Genomic DNA, 22,771 nt, shown 5'->3' with positions numbered 1-22,771 from the left:
GTCGGCAGGCTGTCGGGCTGCTCCAGTGGAACCTTAAAGGACAGAGTATCATGTAGTGAAAAGAGAGTCCTTTAAATTTTTTAAAAAATATATTTGAGAGAAAGAAAGAGGGTCCAGGGGCAAAGGGAGAGAGAATGTCAGGCAGACTCCCATGCAAAGCCCAGAGCCTGATGCAGGGCTCAGTCCCACAACCCTGAGATCATGACCGGAGCCAAAATCAAGAGTCAGATGCTTAACCGACTGAGCCACCCAGACACCCTGAAAAGCACATCCTTATTGGGCTCAGACTGACCTGTGGTTCAAGTTGAGGCTTGGCCGGTTGCTAGTGGTGTGAGCTTAGGTAAGTCATTTGACCTCAGGCTCAAATGTTTTTTCACATGTTATTTCATCCTCATTTTCAGAATATATAAAGACCTTAGCATGACACAGTAGGTCCCCAACATATGGCACTCATTATTGTTTTTACATCTCTCATTTGTCTTTTGTAAGTGGCTGTTTTTATGAAGTGGTCTGTATTTGGGGGCAGGTGGATAGACATACAGACTGACTATTAACATTCTAGTGAATAATTTATCAGCACTGTGATGCCCATGTTTCCCAAAGATTTTTCTGGAAATTCATTGCTTCATATTTTTTAAATTAATTAATTAATTAATATTTATTTATTAAAAAACTTTTTTTCTTAAAATTTATTTATTTATTTATTTGACAGACAGAGATCACAAGCAGGCAGAGAGGCAGGCAGAGAGAGAGGAAGGGAAGCAGGCTCCCCGCTGAGCAGAGCGGCCCAACGTGGGGCTCGATCTCAGGACCCTGGGATCATGACCTGAGCCGAAGACAGAGGCCTTAACCCACTGAGCCACCCAGGCGCCCCTAATTATTTATTTTTAAAGATTTTATTTATTTATCCGACAGACAGAGATCACAAGTAGGCAGAGAGGCAGGCAGAGAGAGAGAGAGAGAGAGGAGGAAGCAGGCTCCCCAATGAGCAGAGAGCCCGATGTGGGGCTCGATCCCAGGACCCTGAGACCATGACCTGAGCTGAAGGCAGAGGCTTTAACCCACTGAGCCACCCAGGTGCCCCTATTTTATTTATTTTTGCTTTGTATTTTCAGAAGCGTTATGTGAAAAAGGGATTCTATGACGAGTTTACTTCAGATAAAGTTGAGTTAAATGATGTTAAAACAATGGCATCGAGAGTAGTCATTATGTTTTAAAGCACTGTGATTTTTCAGAAGATGATTAAGATACGTGGCATTTCATAGACAATGGCAGAACTCATGGATTATAATGTTCTGTAACATATTCAAGGGAAACACTGCCTGTGGTACCAAAAAAATATGCGACTTTGTAGAAATGAGATACAACACATGCTATTTTCACTCCGTGTTTATCATGGACATCTTTCCATATCAATAAATATAGAGTCACAGCCTTCTTTTTATTTACTGCCTGGCACATTTATTTAAAATTTTTTAAAGATTTCATTTACTTATTTGTCAGAGAGAGAGCAAAAGTAGGCAGAGGCTGAGAGAGAAGCAGGCTCCCCACTGAGCAGAGAGCCTGATGCGGGGCTTGATCCCAGAACCCTAGGATCATGACCTGAGCCGAAGGCAGCTGCTAAACAGACTGAGCCACCCAGGCATCCCTATTTTTAAAATTTTAAAAAGATTTTATTTATTTATTTGAGAGAGGGTGAGTGAGGAAGCATGAGAAGGGGCAGAGGCAGAGGGAGGAACAGACCCCCTGCTAAGCAGGGAGCCTGACTCAGGGCTTGATCCCAGGACACTGGGATCACAGCCTTAGCCAAAGGTAGATGCTTAACCAACTGAGCCACCCAGGTACTCCATTTTTTTAAAAAAAGATTTTATTTATTTATTTGATAGACAGAGATTACAAGCAGGCAGAGAGGCAGGCAGAGAGAGAGGAGGAAGTAGGCTCCCCGCTAAGCAGAGAGCCCGATGCGGGGCTCGATCCCAGGATCCTGAGATCATGACCTGAGCTGAAGGGAGAGGCTTTAACCCACTGAGCCACCCAGGCGCCCCTGGGCACTCCATTTTTAAAAGTTTTTTAGACTTATTTTTATTTTAGAGAGGGGAGGGTGGGGAGGGGCAGAAAGAGAAGGAGAAAGAGTCAAGCAGACTCCATGCTGAGCGCAGAGCCCCATGTGGGACTTGGTCCCATGTCCCTGAAATCGTGACCTGAGCCAAAATCAAGAGTTGAACGCTTAACCGACTGGGCTGCCAAGATACCCCCTACTACATACACACAATGTGTAGGACATCGTTGATTTCCTTAGTGTACTATTGATAAAAATGACTCAGATGTCTAATTTCTAATTACTATAAACAATACATTCTTATTTGTTTTCTTGTATGATTACCTCCTAAAGTTAAATTCTTAGCAGTAGGCTTATTTAGATAAAAGGATGTACATATTTTGTCCAACCAACTGAGCCACCCAGGCGTCCCAAGGATGTACATATTTTGATAACAGATTGCCAAATTTTTGTCCAGACAAGTTGCTGGGCCTGAGGATCTGCTGTTTCCTCACATATGCAGCAACATTAGGTTTTTGTCAATTTTAAAAAATCTTTCTTCAGAATTTTAATTCTGTGAGTATGTCAAAGGAAGATTGATTCATACTAACCAAACTCCTAAGGGTCCAATGTATAAATCAGAATACCAACTTATTAATTTACAAGGAGAAATAAAAGTGCCTAGCAGACCACACCATTCATGTGAGCTGGTTAGCACATCTGCCTGTTATAATGATATGTGAAAAAGCGAATAGAAACAGAATAGAATGAATAGAAAGTTTCATGGTGAGCATAGGACCCCAGAGCAAAGGGAAATAAGGTATTGAAAGATGATATTCATGGCACTCTAGTGCTCTGCTTGCCCATGGACCAAATGTTCATATTCATGAGTTAGGGACTCAGCCCTGGGCAGTATTAGAGGTGCTTCACCAAAAGATTAACTTTGGGGCTCTCCTTTTATAGGGAAAACCTTTTATGACTATACAGATCCATGTATTTCTGTTTTTAGTTTTTTTTTTTAAAGATTTTATTTATTTATTTGACAGACAGAAATCACCAATAGGCAGAGAGGCAAGCAAAGAGAGAGGGGGAAGCAGGCTCCCCGCTGAGCAGAGAGCCCAATGCAGGGCTCGATCCCAGGACCCTGGGATCATGACCTGAGCTGAAGGCAGAGGCTTTAACCCACTGAGCCACCCAGGCGCCCCTGTTTTTAGTTTTGTTTTAAAGACTATATCTCATATATGTTTTTTATTATATTTTTTATTAACATATAATGTATTATTAGCCCCAGGGGTACAGGTCTGTGAATCGCCAGGTTTACACACTTCACAGCACTCACCATAGCACATACCCTCCCCAATGTCCATAACCCCACCCCCCTCTCCCTACCCTCCACCCCCATAACTCTCAGTTTGTTTTGTGAGATTGAGAGTCTCTTATGGTTTGTCTGCCTCTCGAGCCTGTCTTGTTTCATTTATTCCTTTCCTACCCCCAAACCTCCATGTTGCCTCTCAACTTCCTCATATCAGGGAGATCATATGTATATCTCATCTTTTTAAAAATTTATTTATTTATTTATTTCACACAATGAGAGAGAGAGAGAGAGAGATCATGAGCAGGCAGAGAGGCAGGCAGAGAGAGGGGGAAGCAGGCCTGCTGCTGAGCAGAGAGCCCAATGTGGGACTCGATCCCAGGACCCTGAGATCATGACCTGAGCTGAAGGCAGGGGCTTTAACCCTCTGAGCCACCCAGGCACCCTATATCTCATATAAGATTTTATTTATTTATTTGACAGAGAGAGATCACAAGTAGACAGAGAGGCAGGCAGAGAGAGAGGGGGAAGCAGGCTCCCTGCTGAGCAGAGAGCCCGATGCGGGACTCGGGCCCAGGACCCTGAGATCATGACCCAAGCTGAAGGCAGCGGCTTAACCCACTGAGCCACCCAGGTGCCCTGTATCTCATATTTTTGATTCTGCTTTGATTATACTTAATTTTGTATAAAAGGCTTATTTCTTAAAGCTTTTGATGTGCTTTCTTTTTTTTTTTAAGATTTTATTTATTTATTTGACACAGAGAGAGATCACAAATAGGCAGAGAGACAGACAGATAGAGAGATGAGGAGAAGCAGGCTCCCTGCTGAGCAGAGAGCCCCATGCGGGACTCGATCCCAGGCCCCTGGGATCATGACCTGAGCCGAAGGCAGAGGCTCAACCCACTGAGCCACCCAGGCGCCCCATTGATGTGCTTTCTTGAGACCAAACCCTAATCATATTATTTGGGATTAAGTCTCAAATTTTTTCAAATATTTACAAATTGTGCTCAGTTTGTATCATTTCCAAAGATGCCTGACAGCCATCAGAACATGATTTTTCCTAATCCCATTCTGAAAGCAATTCCAGGTTGGGGATGGCTTGCTTTTGTCCCTCTAGATCACCTATGTGGTTATATCCATTTTTTAAATGAGGATCCTGATGCCCAGCGAGGTGAAGTAATTTTCTCAGGATCATAGCTGGTAGGAGGTGGAAGTGATATTCAAACTCAGATCTGCCTGGCCTCCAGAGTCACAACTTTTCTACTCTATTATTCTGCCCTTCAACGTTAAAGGTCAGTTATGTTTCTGTCCACAGAGTTACTGCGAAGAAAATGAGAAGCTTTTGCATTAGAAATGTGTGTGTGTATGTGTGTGTGCGCGTGTGCACCTGCGTGTGTGTGTACTTTAGATCATCCAGCTAGAGGTCAAGATTACTTGATCCCACATCCTGCAGTTCACCCAAAATACAATTGGTTAAAAAAAAAAAACAGGCAATTTACTAGTCCGATAAGTATAGTCCAGTCAGCTGCCTGATCTTGGGATGAAATGCAGAAGTGTAATCTGGGGGAAGGGATGAAATACACTCAAGAAGTTAAAATAAACTTTCCCCGGTGATCAAGAATATTACTAAGTGTCTAAGTTACTGTCAGAAATTGATCAAAGAACGGAAGCCCTTCTACATATTTATCTCTTATTCATCAACTGTTAAAAATTTAAATGTAGAAGGGAGGCGCCTGGTTGGCTCACTCAGTAGAGCAGGTGACTCTTAATCTCAGGGACATGAGTTCAAGCACCATGCTGGGCACAGAGCCTACTTAAAAAAAATAAATGTAGGAAGCCTTATGTTTACAGTAAAAGCCAAGGGAGAACGCTTCTAAATTGAAGTCCAGATTTATATCAGGAGCCTACATGACATCTGACCGTCAGGAAGCAACCGTGGCTATCCAAAGCTGAAGTACAAGTTCAGATGCAGCTATATCAAATGGGGGGAGTATGGAGAAATTGCCTTATTTGGGGTTAGGGTTCAACCCCTTGTTTCTTTTTTTTTTCATTTTTCTTTTTTTAAAAAACATTTATTTATTTATTTATTTATTTATTTATTTGACAGACAGAGATCACAAGTAGGCAGAGAGGCAGACAGAGAGAGAGGAGGAAGCAGGCTCCCCGCTGAGCAGAGAGCCTGACGTGGGGCTCGATCCCAGGACCCTGGGATCATGACCTGAGCCAGAGTCAGAGGCTTTAACCCACTGAGCCACCCAGGCACCCCTCATTTTTAATTTTTTTTAATTTTTAAATTTTTAAAATAAACATATAATGTATTATTAACCCCAGGGGTACAGGTCTGTGAATCGCCAGGTTTACACACTTCACAGCACTCACCATAGCACATACCCTCCCCAATGTCCATAACCCCACCACCCTCTCCCTCCCCCTGCGTCCCCCCAAGCCACCCTCAGTTTGTCTTGTGAGATTAAGAGTCTCTTATGGTTTGTCTCCCTCCCAATCCCATCTTGTTTCATTTATTCTTTTCCTACCCCCCAAACCCCCCATGTTGCATCTCCACTTCCTCATATCAGGGAGATCATATGATAGTTGTCTTTCTCCGATTGACTTACTTCGCTAAGCATGATACCCTCTAGTTCCATCCACGTCGTCGCAAATGTCAAGATTTCCTTTCTTTTGATGGCTGCATAGTATTCCATCGTGTGTGTGTGTGTGTGTGTGTGTGTGTGTGTGTGTATCACATCTTCTTTATCCATTCATCTGTGATGGAACATCTAAGTTCTTTCCCTATTTTGGCTATTGTGGACATTGCTGCTATAAACATTCTCAATCCCTTGTTTCTTAACAGGCCTCTATCCTGGAAGCCCAGGGCTTCTGGGGAATTCTCTCCCTCTCCTGTTGAAGCTCATTTAGGGTGCTTAGAAGGCCCTTGGCTTCAAGAAGTGGCACAATGGAAAGAACCAGACATGTCTGATTTGAATTCTGGCTCTGACATTTACTAGCTGTGTGAACTTGGGCGGGGTACTTTGTGCCTATTTTTCCTAATCTGTAAAATGGGCATAAAATCATCATCTCCAGTGATTACTATCCAAGATATGTGAGCTCACATAAAACGTTTAGCACGGGGCCTAGCCGTAGTAGACACGCAATGTTTCTTCTTCCTTCTTGAGGATACAGGAGCCCGTGATTCCTAAGTATCTCACATGACAATGGCTCATGCGTGCAGAGAGCACGTGGAGCCACCATATTCTTGGTCTGAACACCAGAATGTTGCTGTTGTAGGTGGGGGAGGGTTGTCAAGAGGAGTGGTGTTGTATAACTCTTCTGCCGTTCATTTTATTGTCTTTAGTTGAAAAATGATTTTTTTGAAAACCCAGTGACAGTGATATACATCAGCATTTTCCAAAGCGCATTCCCTAGGACACTAGTCAAACAAGTTTGGAAAACGCTGCTCTCTAGCTTCACAAAGCCCATCAGTAAAATACTTAAAAGTCCCCTAGGGTGCCTGGGTGGCTCTGTCAGCTAAGCGTCTGCCTTTGACTCAGGTCATGATCCCAGGGTCCTAGGATCGAGTCCCGCATCGGGCTCCCTGCTCAGTGGGGAGCCTGTGTCTTCCTCGTCACTCTGCCCTACACCCCTCACCCCTCGCACTCTCTCTGTCTTTTTTAAAAGATTTTATTTATTTGACAGAGATCACAAGTAGGCAGAGAGGCAGTGACAGAGGGGGAAGCAGGCTCCCTGCTGAGCAGAGAGCCTGATGCGGGTCTTGATCCCAGCACCCTGAGATCATGACGTGAGCCGAAGGCAGAAGCTTAACCCATTGAGCCACCCAGGCGCCCCTTCTTAAATAAATAAAATCTTTATTAAAAAAAAAGTCTCCTAGTAAAGTGACCTTTTGACTGAGTCTAACCCAGCATTTTATATCTACACTTGGCTCTGGAGTCCTCTTCTGGAGTATGATTTTTTAAAAAAGATTTTATTTATTTATTTGACAGAGAGAGACACAACGAGAGAGGAAACACAAACAGGGGGAGTGGGAGAGGGAGAAGCAGGCTCTCTGCCAAGCAGGGAACCAGATGTGGGGCTCCATCCCAGGAGCCTGCGATCATGACCTGAGCCCCCCAGGCGCCCTCTTCTGGAACACAATTTATGTTGCATAGTGAATGTCCCTTCGGTTTTCCCAAGTGTACGTGGTTGTTGCATCTTGGAGTAGCTCACAAAATCTTATTGAACTCCTAACACAGCTTGAACTTTCAGTGCAAATAAGCAAAGCTTCCCACGCTGGTAACTGTAATATAAAAGTGCACTATGGCTTGTGCAGGATTTTGTCAACTCGCTGGGCTGACATCATCATTTTTTGAAATGCTTCGGTGGTCATGACTATTTGAAGTGGAAATTGAATTTAAATTCAGAAACCACTATTTTTCACCCTCCAGTCCAATAATCGATTCAGGTCAATGTTATCAGTGGGTGTTAAAATTGGAGGTGAATGAGTACTGGGGAACTGGTCACTCTCACAGTAGCAAAGTATGATGACCACAGACGACTTGCTAATTGCAAATGGGAAAATAGAAAAATAAGTGAGTGGATAAGGAAATAAGTGAATATGAGCTCATACCAGTAACTCAGACCTAACCTAGTACTGTGGGGTTCCGGCTAGCCCTTTCCCCTCGCTCATTGGTCATTCTCTGACTCTGGCCTATCGTCTACCGTGTGTTGACTTATTTGTTCAACCCTAGCATACATGTAGTGTCTGTAACCTATACCCCTGTGAGAGACACAGTTATTAACTAGAATGCCATATTTGTTTAGCACTTGTTTTGGTAAAGCAATACCTTGTGTTCTTTTATCTTGTACCAAGTCTTTGAAATCCAGCGTATATGTTACACTTAAAGCTCATCTCCCTTCGGACCAGCCACATTTCTGGTGCTCAGTAGCCACAGGTGACAAGTTGCTGTCATCTTGGCAAAGATCTAACCCTCCCCATTTCCTGGGAGTTACCCCTTTGGTCCATGCTTCTGCATGTTTTCCCTCTTTTTTTTTTTAATATATATTTCTAAAAGATTTATTTATTTATTTGACAGATAGAAATCACAAGTAGGCAGAGAGGCAGGCAGAGAGAGAGGGGGAAGCAGATTCACGCTGAGCAGAGAGCCCGATGTGGGGCTGGATCCCAGGACCCTGGGACCATGACCTGAGCTAAAGGCCGAGGCTTTAACCCACTGAGCCACCCAGGCACCCCTGTTTTCCCTCTTTTTGCTGCTTCTCACTCCCAGTACAGAAGATCCCACCAGGTCCTGTGACATGGATTGATTCCAGGCCCTTGGTTGGGCAAACCACACCGTCTCACCCTCGTACATACGGTGGAAGCCTTTCATGTACCTCTGGCACACAGAGTCCTTCTCAGGGTCAGCGGGGGAGGGGCACGCACAATCCGGACACAGAGGTGGGGCCGGGGGACATGGACAGGAAGCCAAACTTCATGCATATGTCAAGCCATGGAGCAGCTGGGGCTCCTCGGCCACCTGGCTTGTGGCCCCCCTCCTCCTGGCCTCCCTCTATCGCCTTAGACCTCCTTGTATCTCCTGTACAGCCACCTGCAAGCTGTTGTTTGGAAGCAGAGCCCATGGTCATCGGCTGAGACTGTGGGCCTAAGCCCCTGCTTAGGCAGCTACTGGCTACAGAAAGGTCCAGAGACAATACAATTTTTATTTTATTTATTTATTTTTAAAGATTTTATTTATTTATTTGACAAACAGAGATCACAAGTAGACAGAGAGGCAGGCAGAAAGAGAGGGGGAAGCAGGCTCCCTGCTGAGCAGAGAGCCCGATGCGGGGCTCGATCCCAGGACCCTGAGATCATGACCTGAGCTGAAGGCAGAGGCTTTAACCCACCGAGCCACCCAGGTGCCCCGACAATACAATTTTTAGTTAAAAAAATTCTGTGGTTTTGGTTATTAAATTAAACATCTTGTGTACTTTATGTTTTCGGAAAATGACTCATGTTCCCAAAGGGGTATAAGGTTGGGAGTTTATATAACAAATTTGTTCAGAAGTCATTGAAAGATGGGTCATAAAGTTAACATCAGAGCGAAGACCTTTCATTCATCCATTTAGATGACAAATATTTATCAAGTGCCTATTGTATGCCTGGCATGGGGATTTTTTGAAGTACTTAGTCTAACTTCATTTCTCACAATAGTCCTCTGAAAGCAGGTACTATTTTAAATCTCCATTTTATAGAAAATAAAACTGAGACTCACAGAGGGAAAGTCACTTGCCCAAGGTCATGGCTGTAAAGGCTAATAAATCAAAATTAGTTTGACTAGAGTAGAGAGTCCACGCTGTTAACACAGCCTCTCAACTACACGGTGTGACCTTAAAATGGTAAAGAATTATTGTGGGCGGGGCGCCTGGGTGGCTCAGTGGGTTAAAGCCTCTGCTTTCGGCTCAGGTCATAATCCCAGGGTCCTGGGATCGAGCCCCACATTGGGCTCTCTGCTCAGCAGGGAGCCTGCTTCCTCCTCTCTCTCTGCCTCTCTGCCTACTTGTGATCTCTGTCTGTCAAGTAAATAAATAAAATCTTAAAAAAAAAGAATTATTGTGGGTGAATTGTCCAAGAGGACACTATAAGATAGGGGCCTTGAGCTGGGCTTCAAAGGACACTGCATGTGATTTGGATGAAAGGGACAGAGGTGTGCAAGGCATTGTGGGAAGGCCAATGGACTGAATTAAGAGACCCAGATTTTACAAATTTGGAGAGGAGGTGGGGTAAGGCTTTTAGGATAAGATTGTGCATGGTGTATGCGGAGAACAGCAAACAAACATCCAGTTGAAACAAAGTGTTGCTTATCCGATCATCAAAGGACATTAAGTGCATTTAGGTGCTGGTTTGTAATGGCCAAAAAGATTCAGTCTAACACTCTAGACTTTTAAGTGTTTATATAGTATTGGTAGAAAGGTCAGAAAGATAGACATGGGTCAGATTTTGAATGGCTTTGAGTGCTAGGCTAAGGTGTTTTTATTCCCAGTACTTTTATTTCAGAAACTTACTGTTTTTATACCACCAATCAAATTTTTTTTTTGTTTCATTCTAATCCCAGTACTTTTAGCTATTTATGTGAATTATATAAGCTTTATTTGTGGGCTAACCTGGGACCCTGGCCACATTTATAGCATTTTTTTCTTTTCTTTCCTTTTTTTTTGGTTTAATTAATTCATTAATTTACTTATTAGCTTTGCTTTTTTTCCTCCAAAATATATTCCTAACCGACACTGCCACCCAGGCACCCCCTCCAAAATATATTCTTGATTTGTAGGCAGCATGGGCCACTAACTGAATTGAGAAATGGAATATTTTGGTATTTTGGCATTCTCTTGCCTCAAACTCATCCTGGGACTTTGAGGAGGTTTATTTGCCTGTCTGGACTCTAGTTTCCCCATAATAAAAGCGAGGCTTGACAACGGATCAGTAGTTCTCAACCCTATCACATTGATGTCCTCTTTTATTTATTTAAAAGATTTTATTTATTTGAGAGAGACAGCACTGGTGTGAGTGATGGGGTGGGAGAGGGGCAAACAGACCCTGTGCTGAGCTTGGAGATCCATGTGGGGGCTCAGTCCCCCAGCTCTGAGATCATGACCCAACCTGACACCAAGAGTCGGACATGCTCAACCGACTGAGCCACTTAGGTGCCCCTGATGTCCTGTTTTAATATCAAATGTTTTTGTGGTCTCCCTTTACTACTGTGAATTCATATTTATAGATACTAAATGATGGAACCTGTCTATACACGTAGTTTCAATAAACATCAGTATAACAGCCTAGCTATAATATCAAATAAACAAAAAGAAAATAACTTCTAATAAAATAACATGTAATTCAGTACATATATCAGCTTGTCAGATGCATGTGCCAATGAGTATAATCACTATAAATGTGATTGCCATGGAGGCAGATGAAGATGAGAATACTGTGCATTGGTAGCTCATATTTCCACATGAAGACAGGAGTCTCTGAAATGCTGATCAATTTCGGTGAAGTTGCAAACCAGGGACGCCTGGCCGGCTCAGATGGTAGGGCATGCTATTCTCAGTCTTGGGCTTGTGAGTTTGAGCCCCACATTGGGCTGAGAGATTACCTAGAAAAAAAATACTGTTAAAAAAAAAAAAGTTTTAACGGACATCTGGGTGGCTTTGTCAGTTTCGCGGCTGCTTTTGGCTCAGGTCATGATCCCGGGGTCCTGGGATCAAGCCCCGCATCCTGCTCCCTGCTCAGCGGGGAGCCTGCTTATCCCTCTCCTTCTGCCTGCTGCTCCCCCTGCTTGTGCTCTCTCTCTGTCAAATAAAAAGTTTCAAACCAGGGACGCCTGGGTGGCTCAGTTGGTTAAGCAGCTGCCTTCGGCTCAGGTCATGATCCCAGCATCCTGGGATCGAGTCCCACATCGGGCTCCTTGCTCGGCAGGGAGCCTGCTTCTCCCTCTGCCTCTGCTGCCATTCTGTCTTCCTGTGCTTGCTCTCTCACCCTCTCTGATAAATAAATAAAATATTTAAAAAAATTTAAAAAAAATTTAAAACCAAACATAATACTGTTTTCCCTCAACTACATGGTAGTTGCACTCCCCCCAAAAGTCATTGTATATTAAAAATGCATAAAGGTACTTTAGCTATAAAATGGAACTTGATTCTAGGCACAGATCATAATCCTTTAAAAAATAATAAAAAATTTTAAAGATTTTATTTATTTGAGATAGAGCGCGATCGGGAGAAGGGATGAAGGCAGAAGGAGAAGCAGGCTCCCCGCTGAGCAGAGACCCTGATGGGGAACTTGACCCCAGGACCCTGAGATCATGACCTGAGCCGAAGGCAGACACTTTTTTTTTTTTTTAAAGATTTTATTTATTTATTTGACAGAGAGAGAGAGAGATCACAAGTAGGCAGAGAGGAAGGCAGAGAGAGGAGGAAGCAGGCTCCCTGCTGAGGAGAGAGCCCGATGTAGGGCTCAATCCCAGGACCCTGGGATCATGACCTGAGCCGAAGGCAGAGGCTTTAACCCACTGAGCCACCCAGGCGCCCCCAAAGGCAGACACTTAACCGACTGAACCACCTCAGCTTTCCACAGATCATAATCATAAGCAGTCTTTCCCTCAAACCATATTGGGTGGCGCTTTGGAAGTTTTTCTCAATTTGTTGCTGTGTTGGTCTCCCAATGCCCTGTAGGAAGTCTGGCGTTCTCTGCTGCAGAATGCTGGAAATATCCATACACATTTTCATTTGACCTCCTAGGGGGTGCTGCTCCCCATGTTGAAAAACATCTGGACTAGAAGAAGCCCTAGTTGTCTGCCCATTTGATTCTTGGAGCCCCTGCCTGATTATTTATTGAGTGAGATCCATCATGGGACACTGTGTCAGGACTCTAGAAGTCCTGTGTGTGTGTTTCCAACTTGGCTTATTATGTCTCCAGTATAGACAACATTAAGGACTTGTTTTAGGGGAATTTGCTATGTCTAAGAAAACATGAATGTTTTCTTTGAAACTCTGGCATGGAAAGAAGCAGAATAACTCATTAGTTTTCTGTGGATTAAGGAAATAGGTTTCACCACTTAGTTATCTGTCTGCTTTTGTCATTTTGTTCTCAAATGTGCTGTAGGATTTTTAAATGGTTTCTTATTCTCTTAGGGAGGAGTAATATGTGTTATGGTCTGTTATTTCCAGCAGATGGCAGTGTTGGGTGCAAAACTATTAGGTTTAACAAATGCAGATTTTTCCAAGATCTCTTTGTATTTAAAATCCAAACTTCCTGGCGCATATTTTAAAATATTTGTCTGTTTTGAAAGACTTGATATGAGTTAACATGCTTAAGGCAATGGATAGACTGGTGAAGAAGATGCCTGTAATTCAAATTTTTACAAATTAAGTCACATTTTACTGTAGAAACAATATTTTAATAGAATGGCTTAGATACATGCTTTCATGCAATGAATATTTAACCCTTCCCTTGATTTGTCTATGAATTCTGATTTCCTTATAGGTTTTTAAATTTTTTTTTTTTAAGATTTTATTTATTTATTTGACAGAGAGAAATTACAAGTAGATGGAGAGGCAGGCAGAGAGAGAGAGAGAGGGAAGCAGGCTCCCCGCCGAGCAGAGCCCGATGCGGGACTCGATCCCAGGACCCCGAGAGATCATGATCTGAGCCGAAGGCAGCAGCTTAACCCACTGAACCACCCAGGCGTCCCAGGTTTTTTAATTTTAATATTTATTTTCTTAAAGATTTTATTTATTCATTTGAAAGAGAGAAAGCCCAAGAGGAGCAGTAGGCAGAGGAAGAGGGAGAAGCAGGCCCCCTGCCGAGCAGGGAGCCTGATGCCTAGGCTCTATCCTAGGACCCTAAAATCATGACCCAAGCCAAAGGCGGACGCTTAACCGACTGAGCCACCCAGGCACCCCTCCTTATAAGTTTTATTTATTTATTAAAAATATTTTATTCATTTATTTATTTGACAGAGCACGCACAAGCAGGGGGAGCAGCAGGCAGAGGGAGAAGGGGAAGCAGGCTTCCTGCTGAGCAGGGAGCCTGATTCGAGACTTGATGCCAGGACCCCAGGATCATGACCTGAGCCAAAGGTAGATGTTTAACTGACTGAGCCACCCAGGCACCCCTCCTTATTGGTTTTAAATAATGATTATCTTGAAACAGTTTCAGACTACGGAAAGATGGTCAGAACAATGCAAAGAACTCCCGTAGTCCCTTTAATCAGATGTCCCAATCATTGCCATTTTACTCATTTTGCTGCATTCTTCACCCTCGTGTGTCCATTAGCCTTAGTCTTTCTCTGAATCTTTGGAGATCTAGGTGTTCCAACACCCCCAAACACTACAGAGTCTTTCTCCCAAACAAGATCACTTTCCTACTAGCATAGCGTACCACTAGCATAGTGATTCCAAATCAGGAATCTGCATCGGTATCTCATTCCCATCTGGTCCACATCCGTCCATTCAAATGTCACCAGTTGGCCAAAAATGTCACTTTTTCCCTTTGTGGTTTGAGATCCTATCCAGGAGTGTGTGTTGTTTAGTTTGTGATCTCCAATCCAGATTGGTTCTTTCTCTGTCTTCCACATCCTTGAAATTTTTATAGAGCCAGGACTTGGCAACCTGCAGGATGATCATTAATGTCTGATGGTTCTTTATGAACAGGCTCAGGCCACATTCTAGGCAGAGATTACATGGCAGAAGTGATGTCGCACATTAGGTCGCATGTGATGTAAACCTGCCTTGTCACTGGTTAATCACGATCTTCTGGTCATCAGCTTTTTTTTTGGGGGAACGTTTCTTTCTTTACTCAGAGAATTTTTTTTAAGATTTTATTTATTTATTTGACAGGCAGAGATTACAAGTAGGCTGAGAGGCAGGCAGAGAGAGAGAAGGAGGAAGCAGGCTCCCTGCTGAGCAGAGAGCCTGATGCGGGGCTTGATCCCAGGACTCTGGGACCATGACCTGAGCCAAAGGCAGATGCTTTAACCCACTGAGCCACCCAGGCGCGCCTACTCAGAGAATTTAATACAGCTGTTATGCATTGTGAATAAGGCTTAAACTTCCATGGCCGTTTCTTTTTTCTAAAATATATCCTTTGTAAGCAATTTTCCAAGAAATGCTTCTGCAGAGTCATTGCAGAAATGCAGTATTCGAATGTCCTTTGGAAATGGACCTAAAAGGGAAGATTCTTAACAGTTCTCATAGTAAATTTTTATTTTTTAAACTGAGCTGATGCTGCCCTTTTTGTAAATATACAGTAACATTTCTTTTAGTCATTGACAGTGTGGAAAAAGTTCCATACCCCTGAGTGCAAAACTTAAATGTCTAAGGCTTATCCCTGTAAGCAATGGGAATCAATTAAAACCATGTTGGATGGAAAACATTTTTAGATGTATGATGGCTTTGTGATGTATGTATGATGACTACTTGAAACATTTGTCGACACAGTTTGGGGGTCAGTAGCTGTTTGGTCATCAGCTTTTAACTAAAATCCACTGCTGAATCAAACCCCAATTAAAATCTATCATTTGGATTTTTAAAAATTTTTATTTTTTTAAGTAGGCTCCACACCCAGTTTGGGGCTTGAACTCACAACCCTGAGATCAGGAGTCACATGCATGTTCTACCAACTAAACAAGCTAGGTGCCCCTTGTTTTTTTTTTTTTTTTAATATATTTATTTATTTATTTATTTGACAGAGAGAGAGAGAGAGAGAGAGAGATCGATCACAAGTAGGCAGAGAGGCAGGCAGAGAGAGGGGGGGCGGGAAGCAGGCTCCCCGCCGAGCAGAGAGCCCGATACGGGGCTCCATCCCAGGACTCTGGGATCACGACCCAAGCCAAAGGCAGAGGCTTTAACCCACTGAGCCACCCAGGCGCTCCGAGTATCATTTCTTGATCTCAAGGTTGAGTTCAAGCCCCATGTTGGGCTTGGAGCCTACTTGTGGAAAAAAAAAAAAAAAAAGCAATGCACATTGAGTTTCTCCATACTCCCAACTCTAAACTTCAGAAAAAACACCTAACAAAAACCTACTTTTATTTTATTTATTTTAAAGGTTTTATTTAGGGACGCCTGGGTGGCTCAGTTGGTTGGGCGGCTGCCTTCGGCTCGGGTCATGATCCCGGCGTCATGGGATCGAGTCCCACATCGGGCTCCTTGCTTGGCAGGGAGCCTGCTTCTCCCTCTGCCTCTGCCTGCCTCTCTGTCTGCCTGTGCTTGCTCTCGCTTCTCTCGCTATGACAAATAAATAAAATAAAATCTTAAAAAAAAAAGGTTTTAATTAATTAATTAATTAATTAATATTTATTGGACAGAGATAGAGAGTGGGAACATAAGCAGGGGGAGTGGGAGAGGAAGAAGCAGGCTTCCCATCCAGCAAGGAGCCGGATGTGGGGCTTGATCCCCGGACCTTGGAATCATGACCTGAGCTGAAGGCAGCTGCTTAACAACTGAGCCACCCAGGCACCCATATTTTATTTTATTTTTTTAACTTAAATTCAAGTAAATAACATATAATGTACTACTAGTTTCAGAGGTAGAGGTCAGTGATTCATCAGTCTTCTAGATCCCCCAGGGCTCATTATATCCCGTGTCCTCCTTAATGCCTGTCACCTGGTTACCCCATTCCCACACCCCTCTCCCCTCCGTGAACCCTCAGTTTGTTTCCTAGAGTTGAGTCTTTTATGGTTTCTGTCCCTCTCTGATTTTGTCTTACAAACACCCAATTTTAAATAAGTCATTTCAGACATTACTTGATCAATTTGTACCAGCATTTTCCTTCTGCTGAGAGCATGTTATTGATTTGAGGGGTGATTACTCTGTATTAATGGTGTAAGCATTTATTGGGGTTACTAGTTAAGATCTTCATCTACTGGGGATATTTTGTAAGAAAGCTACTGACAGTTTGAGTTTGATCACACATCAGCAGAAACAGCTTGATTGGTAATTGTATTTTCTTGTGGTTTATTCAGTGTTGAAAATTACAATATTTGAAAACAAAACATCTTTTTATAAACTTGTTGCCATTACATCTCAAAATACTCAAGGTATAAAAATGTAGGGATAAAAAAAAATGTAGGGATGCCTGGCTGGCTCAGTCGGAAGAGCGTGGGACTCTAGATCTCGGGGTTGTGAGTTCGAGCCCCACATTGAATGTACAGATGACTTTAAGTTAATGAATAGTCTGTTTTATTTTTGTTTAATTTTTATTTATTTGAGAGAGAGAGAACGTGCTCAAGTAGGGGGAGGGGCAGAGGGACAAGCAGACTCCCTGCTGAGTGGGAAGCACAACTCAGGGCTCGATCCCAGAATCCTGAGATCATGACTTGAGGTGAAGGCAGATGCATACATAATCAACTGAGCCATCCAGGAGACCTTAGATAGTCTGTTTTTTTTTAAAAAAAGGTTGCGGCTTCTGGGGAATAGCGGCGAGCTAAGATTACTTTCTTCCTAGTCTCTTCCCGAAATGAAGAGGAGTATCAGTTAATAAAAGATAAAAATGCCAGGTTACGTCTCATTATTCCACGAATTTAGTAATAAAGAAATAGAGAAAGTACATGCAGAATAACTTTCTGCCTGTTTTAGGATTATAACCAGGAAAAAGGTCAGTGACAGTCGGTCATGTAATTATATATTTTTGTTTTTTAGGAAAACAGAAGTATCAGGTGGGCATCTAGATGGGATTATATTTTGGAGTCCATGCCTCATACCAACATTCAGTGGTTTAGGTAAGTACTTTATTTTTATTTTTTAATTAATTAATTAATTTTTGGTAATCTCTACCCCCAATGTGGGGCTTGAGTCATGACCCTGAGATCAAATCTCACGCTGCTCCAACTGAGCCAGCCAGGTGTCCCTATGTAAGTAGTTTATGACACAAAGAATACATAGTTTAAGGGAGGGAGATGTAAGTATTTATTTGTATCATATATATATATATATATATATATATAAGATTTTATTTTATTTATTTATTTTTAAAAGATTTTATGTATTTATTTGACAGAGAGAAATCACAAGTAGACGGAGAGGCAGGCAGAGAGAGAGAGAGGGAAGCAGGCTCCCCGCTGAGCAGAGAGCCTGATGCGGGACTCGATCCCAGGACCCTGAGATCATGACCTGAGCTGAAGGCAGCGGCTTAACCCACTGAGCCACCCAGGCACCCCTAAGATTTTATTTTAGAGAGCAAGAGCAAGGGGAGGGGCAAAGTGAGAGGGAGAGAGAGAATGTCAGGCAGACTCCCCACTGAGCATGGGGCCTGATGCAGGGCTCAGTCCCAGGACCCCAAGATCATGGCCTGAGACCAGATCGAGAGTCAGAGGCTTAACTGACTGAGCCACCCAGCGCCCCTATACATCCATATATATATATATGTATATAAATATATATATATATACATATATATATATTTTTAAATATTTATTTATTTATTTGACAGAGCTCACAAGAAGGCAGAGAGGCAGGCAGAGAGAGAGGAGGAAGCAGGCTCCCTGCTGAGCAGAGAGCCCGATGCGGGGCTTGATCCCAGGACCCCGGGATCATGACCTGAGCTGAAGGCAGAGGCTTTAACCCGCTGAGCCACCCAGGTGCCCCTAAGAAATTGATTTTTTTTTTTAAGATTTATTTGACATAGAGAGAGAGATCACAGGTAGGCAGAGAGGCAGGCACAGAGAGAGGGGGAAGGAGGTTCCCTGCTGAGCAGAGAGCGGGACATGGGGCACGATCCCAGGACTCTGGGATCATGACCTGAGCTGAAGGCAGAGGCTTTAACCCGCTGAGCCACCCAGGTGCCCCTATATATATATTTTTTGATACATTAGTTTTTTAAGGGTGAGGGAGCAGAGGGAAAGAGAGTCCCAAAGAAGCTCCATGCCCAGCGCAGAGCCCGATGCTGGGCTCGATCCCACAACCCTGAGATCATGACCTGAGTTGAAATAAGAGTCAGTTGCTTAACCAACCGAGCCACTCAGGCAGCCCTATTTTTTAAAATTATTTTGTTACCAGAGATGATCTTGAGTGACGTTTGGCTAGTTTCTCCACACCTTCCTATCTCCCACCTCTGCGCATACACAGAGAAAAAGTAAGACAGGAAGATGTGTCTTAAATACACGAATGTTTCTGCCGAAGGGAAGGGCAGCTTTCTTATTTATTATTTAATTATCGGCAGGGCAGTTAGTGGAGAGGACTGTGTGAGGAAAAGTGAGCTCACTCATTCCACTGGAGTTCTTCCTCGTCTCTCTTAGGCAGCCGGGCACTCTGCTGGGCTCTGAGACAGTGTGAGTGAGGCACGCAGACTTCCGCTCCCATGAAGCTTACCACGTTCTAGGGGATTCCGGGGAAAGTGCTTGATTCCTTAGGAATCTTCCACAGGGCCAAGCCACAGAGTTAGAATTTCAGCCTGAGACAGAGGGATACACCAGCTGAGAACGTGATGATCGGGCACGACTGTGGCAAAGTCCTGAGGGAGGGGTAGGGTGTTAGCTCAATTTGGGGTGGAAGAAGACTATCAAAGGGAAAATGAAAGTGAGGAAAGGTGTGATTCTGAGTATGGTCTTTTGAGGTGATGATTTTCCTAATATTGACATTGCCTTTGAAGTGACAATAGCGGGGCACCTGGGTGGTGTGGCTGGTAAGTGACTCTTGGTTTCAGCTCAAGTCATGATCTCAGGGTGGTGAGATCGAGCCCCACATTGGGCTCCATACTCAGTGGGGGTCTGCTGGAGATTCTCTCTCTCCTTCTCCCTTTGCCCCTACCCCCTGCATGCATTCTCTCTCTATATATAAATAAATAAATCTTAAAAAAAGTGAGAACAGCATCCCCCACTCCTGTTTTTCTAGATTTGTTCCTCCTTCTCTTCCCACTCTCCCTCCTCCTTTTCATCTTCATTATTATGATCATATCATAGCTTTTCCACTGAGTCTTTTCTTTGGGCAAATGTCCAGGTTCCATTTTCTTACACCCCGAGAAGTCTCTTCAGATAAAATTTAGGTGAATGGTTTCTCCAAAGGGATTGTAAAAGCAATCGGATACACTGTGGGGGCTAATCTCTAATAGTAGTGATCTTTGTAGCATAATGAGGGAATGTACTTCAGTTTCTGTCATGAGCTAATTTACTTACAACATTTAACAGACATTTTAGAAGTCACTCATCTTTTTAAAACTTTTTAATTGAAGTATAGCTGCCGGACGATATTATTAGTTTCAGGTGCACAACATGGCGATTTGACAATCGTGTACATTGCGAAATGCTTACCGTGATAAGTGTCCTTACCATCTGTCACCACATACAGTTATTACAATATTATTGACTATATTCCTTGTGATGTACCTTTCATCCCCAGGGCTGGCTGGCTGGCTTGCTTATTTATTTATATCCAAAATTCTAGTTGACACACAATGTTATCTGAGTTTCAGGTGTGCGACATCGTGACTGGACAAGTCTACACGTTCTGCCATGCTCCCTATACAATCTGTCCCCATACAGGGCCGTTTCGATACCATTCGGGACATTCCCTAGGCTGCGCCTTCCATCCCTGTGACTTACTCATTCCATGACTGGAAGCCTGCCCTCCCGCTCCCCTTCACCTGTGTTGCCCATCCCTCACAGACAGTCGTAGACATCCATCACCTTATTGGCATCTTTCTAAAACAGTGCTGGTCTTTTCATAGATTCTGGTGGAATCTGTTGATGTGTCTGGTTTGGCTGGGTGGTGGGATGGCAGACGTACTGGTTGTGATTTGGGGATAATTTTCAAGTTGTAGTTTTAGTAACAGTAAGAGCTGGCAGGTCTGTCGTCCGTGGGGTCATTACCCTGAAGCTCACAGAATGACAAAAAGACTACAACCTTGGTTTATCAGCGAAGAAGTCCGTCTGCCATTAGTTCAACCTTGATTCCTGAACTTTCGTTCTCAGTTCCATGCTCTGGAACTGAGTTTCTGTTATTGATCTTATTTACTTCTCCTTGCTTCTTTTTGGGAATGTACTCTTTTTCTTTTTAAAGATTTTACTTATTTATTTGACAGACAGAGATCACAAGTAGGCAGAGAGGCAGGCAGAGGGGGAGGGGGAAGCAGGCTCCCCACTGAGCAGAGAGCCCGATGCAGGGCTCGATCCCAGGACCCGGGGATCATGACCTGAGCTGAAAGCAGAGGCTTAACCCACTGAGCTACCCAGGCGCCCCTGGGAATGTACTCTTAAAAAATTCTAAAATCACCTGAAGAATAGTGTTGCTTCTATTGCTTTATTTGTAATGCCTTTTTATGGTAGAGCTTTAAGTTTGTTTATATATTGATGCATTCAGCATTTGATCTAAGTTTAACCTTGGAAAGCTGATCACTGTAACAATAATTTGCATGTCTTTCTTTTATACGTACACACATTTTCTCTTCACTGTTTAAGGACCTTGAGATCTAACTTCTCTCTTGTTCTTCCTTAAATTTTCTAGTATTATGAATTCCTTCGTTATTGCTCTCTTCTTGTCTGGGATGGTGGCTATGATTCTATTAAGAACCCTCCATAGAGATATTATCAGATATAATCAGACAAATTCTGTAAGTAAAAATGCACATATTTGATTCAGCACATATCTAAATGCCTATGCTGCCCAGTAGTCAATGTTATACTTGTACTTAGAGTATATAATACCTTGAATACAGCACATTTTTGATGTCTAGTCATTTTGCCTATTAGACCAAATCAGAAATTATGGAGTTGTATAGATTTTTAAAAAGCACAAGTAAGCTAATTAGAGAAATATTTGTTATCAACTCTGGTTCCATTCCTTTTGGTATGTTTCTGAACTTGCAGAATATTATTATTTAAGGTTTTCATAAATTTAGAGCAAGAAATAAATGTACCAAACATTGCAAAATGCTATCATTTAGGTTAAATTTAGTTTTCATCTCATTTATGCTGTTTTAACTCTTATCATCATTTGCGTATGGTGAATTTTCAATGTCTATAAAATTGGTTCAATTCCTTTTGTGTGTTAAATGATTTTGCTTTCTTCATGAAATGAAGCCAGGTGTGTGCCCTTATAAGGTGAACACCCCGTCCCCTGCCCAGTGCAAACCTTAAAGTAAGGGAGCAATTTACTTGTATGGCAGGATCACTAACCCTACAGAGACCTCACTGTATCCAAAATGAGCTACTGGTTTCCATTAATCTGTCTTTTTAAAAAAGATTTTATTTATTTGACAGAGATCACAAGTAGGCAGAGAGGCAGACAGAGAGAGAGGAAGGGAAGCAGGCTCCCTGCTGAGCAGAGAGACCGATGCAGGGCTTGATCCCAGGACCCTGGGATCATGACCCGAGCCGAAGGCAGAGGCTTGAACCCACTGAGCCACCCAGGTGCCCCAACATTAATCTGTCTTTAGAGGAAAATTCATTTTCATGTAAATTTCAGATTTTCGGTAACTTTCGGTTATAGTGTGCATTTACCAAAGACTTTCTCACATGCAGGAAGGCATCCAGGAGGACTTCGGTTGGAAGCTGGTTCATGGGGATGTATTCAGACCTCCAAGGAACAGAATGCTGCTGTCAGCTTTCCTGGGGCAAGGAACACAAGTTTTGATTATGACGTTTATTACCTTATGTGAGTAGACTCAGATCAGTTGGTGTCACCTTAAACATTCTTAGTCAACTGCTGACGTATGTTAAATTTTGATCCACATGCACAAAAGGATTTTGAAGATACCCTGATGTTTTACGAAAATGTGTGTTTTATAGTACTTACATTTCCATCTTTGCAAATTAAGGATAGGACTCTGAATAGTTCCTATGTCAAGGACCTTTTGTGGCTTTCTTCAGTTCTGAATAATTTATTGTACTATCTAATACCCATATTCCTTGCTTTGAGAAATAAATGCTTTCTTGAAAATC

The 22,771-nt window shown here is 42.9% G+C and overlaps 1 protein-coding gene across 2 annotated transcripts in view; it reads left to right on the top strand.

Moving 5' to 3' along the window:
- The window catches only part of LOC101689976 (transmembrane 9 superfamily member 2), an 86,565-nt gene that overhangs the window by 35,084 nt on the left and 28,710 nt on the right, over positions 1–22,771 (top strand). For both annotated transcript variants that reach the window (XM_045068185.1, XM_045068184.1), the window contains exons 8-10: positions 17,538–17,617; positions 21,336–21,441; positions 22,352–22,484. In XM_045068185.1, coding sequence (XP_044924120.1) covers positions 17,538–17,617; positions 21,336–21,441; positions 22,352–22,484 — 319 coding nt within the window. The remainder of the gene's footprint in view (positions 1–17,537; positions 17,618–21,335; positions 21,442–22,351; positions 22,485–22,771) is intronic.

Source organism: Mustela putorius, unplaced genomic scaffold (genome assembly GCF_011764305.1).
Source record: "Mustela putorius furo isolate JIRA1106 unplaced genomic scaffold, ASM1176430v1.1 tig00003899_pilon_pilon_pilon, whole genome shotgun sequence".
In the NCBI taxonomy this organism is placed as follows: Eukaryota; Metazoa; Chordata; class Mammalia; order Carnivora; family Mustelidae; genus Mustela; species Mustela putorius.
This window is presented reverse-complemented; position numbering and strand designations above follow the sequence as displayed.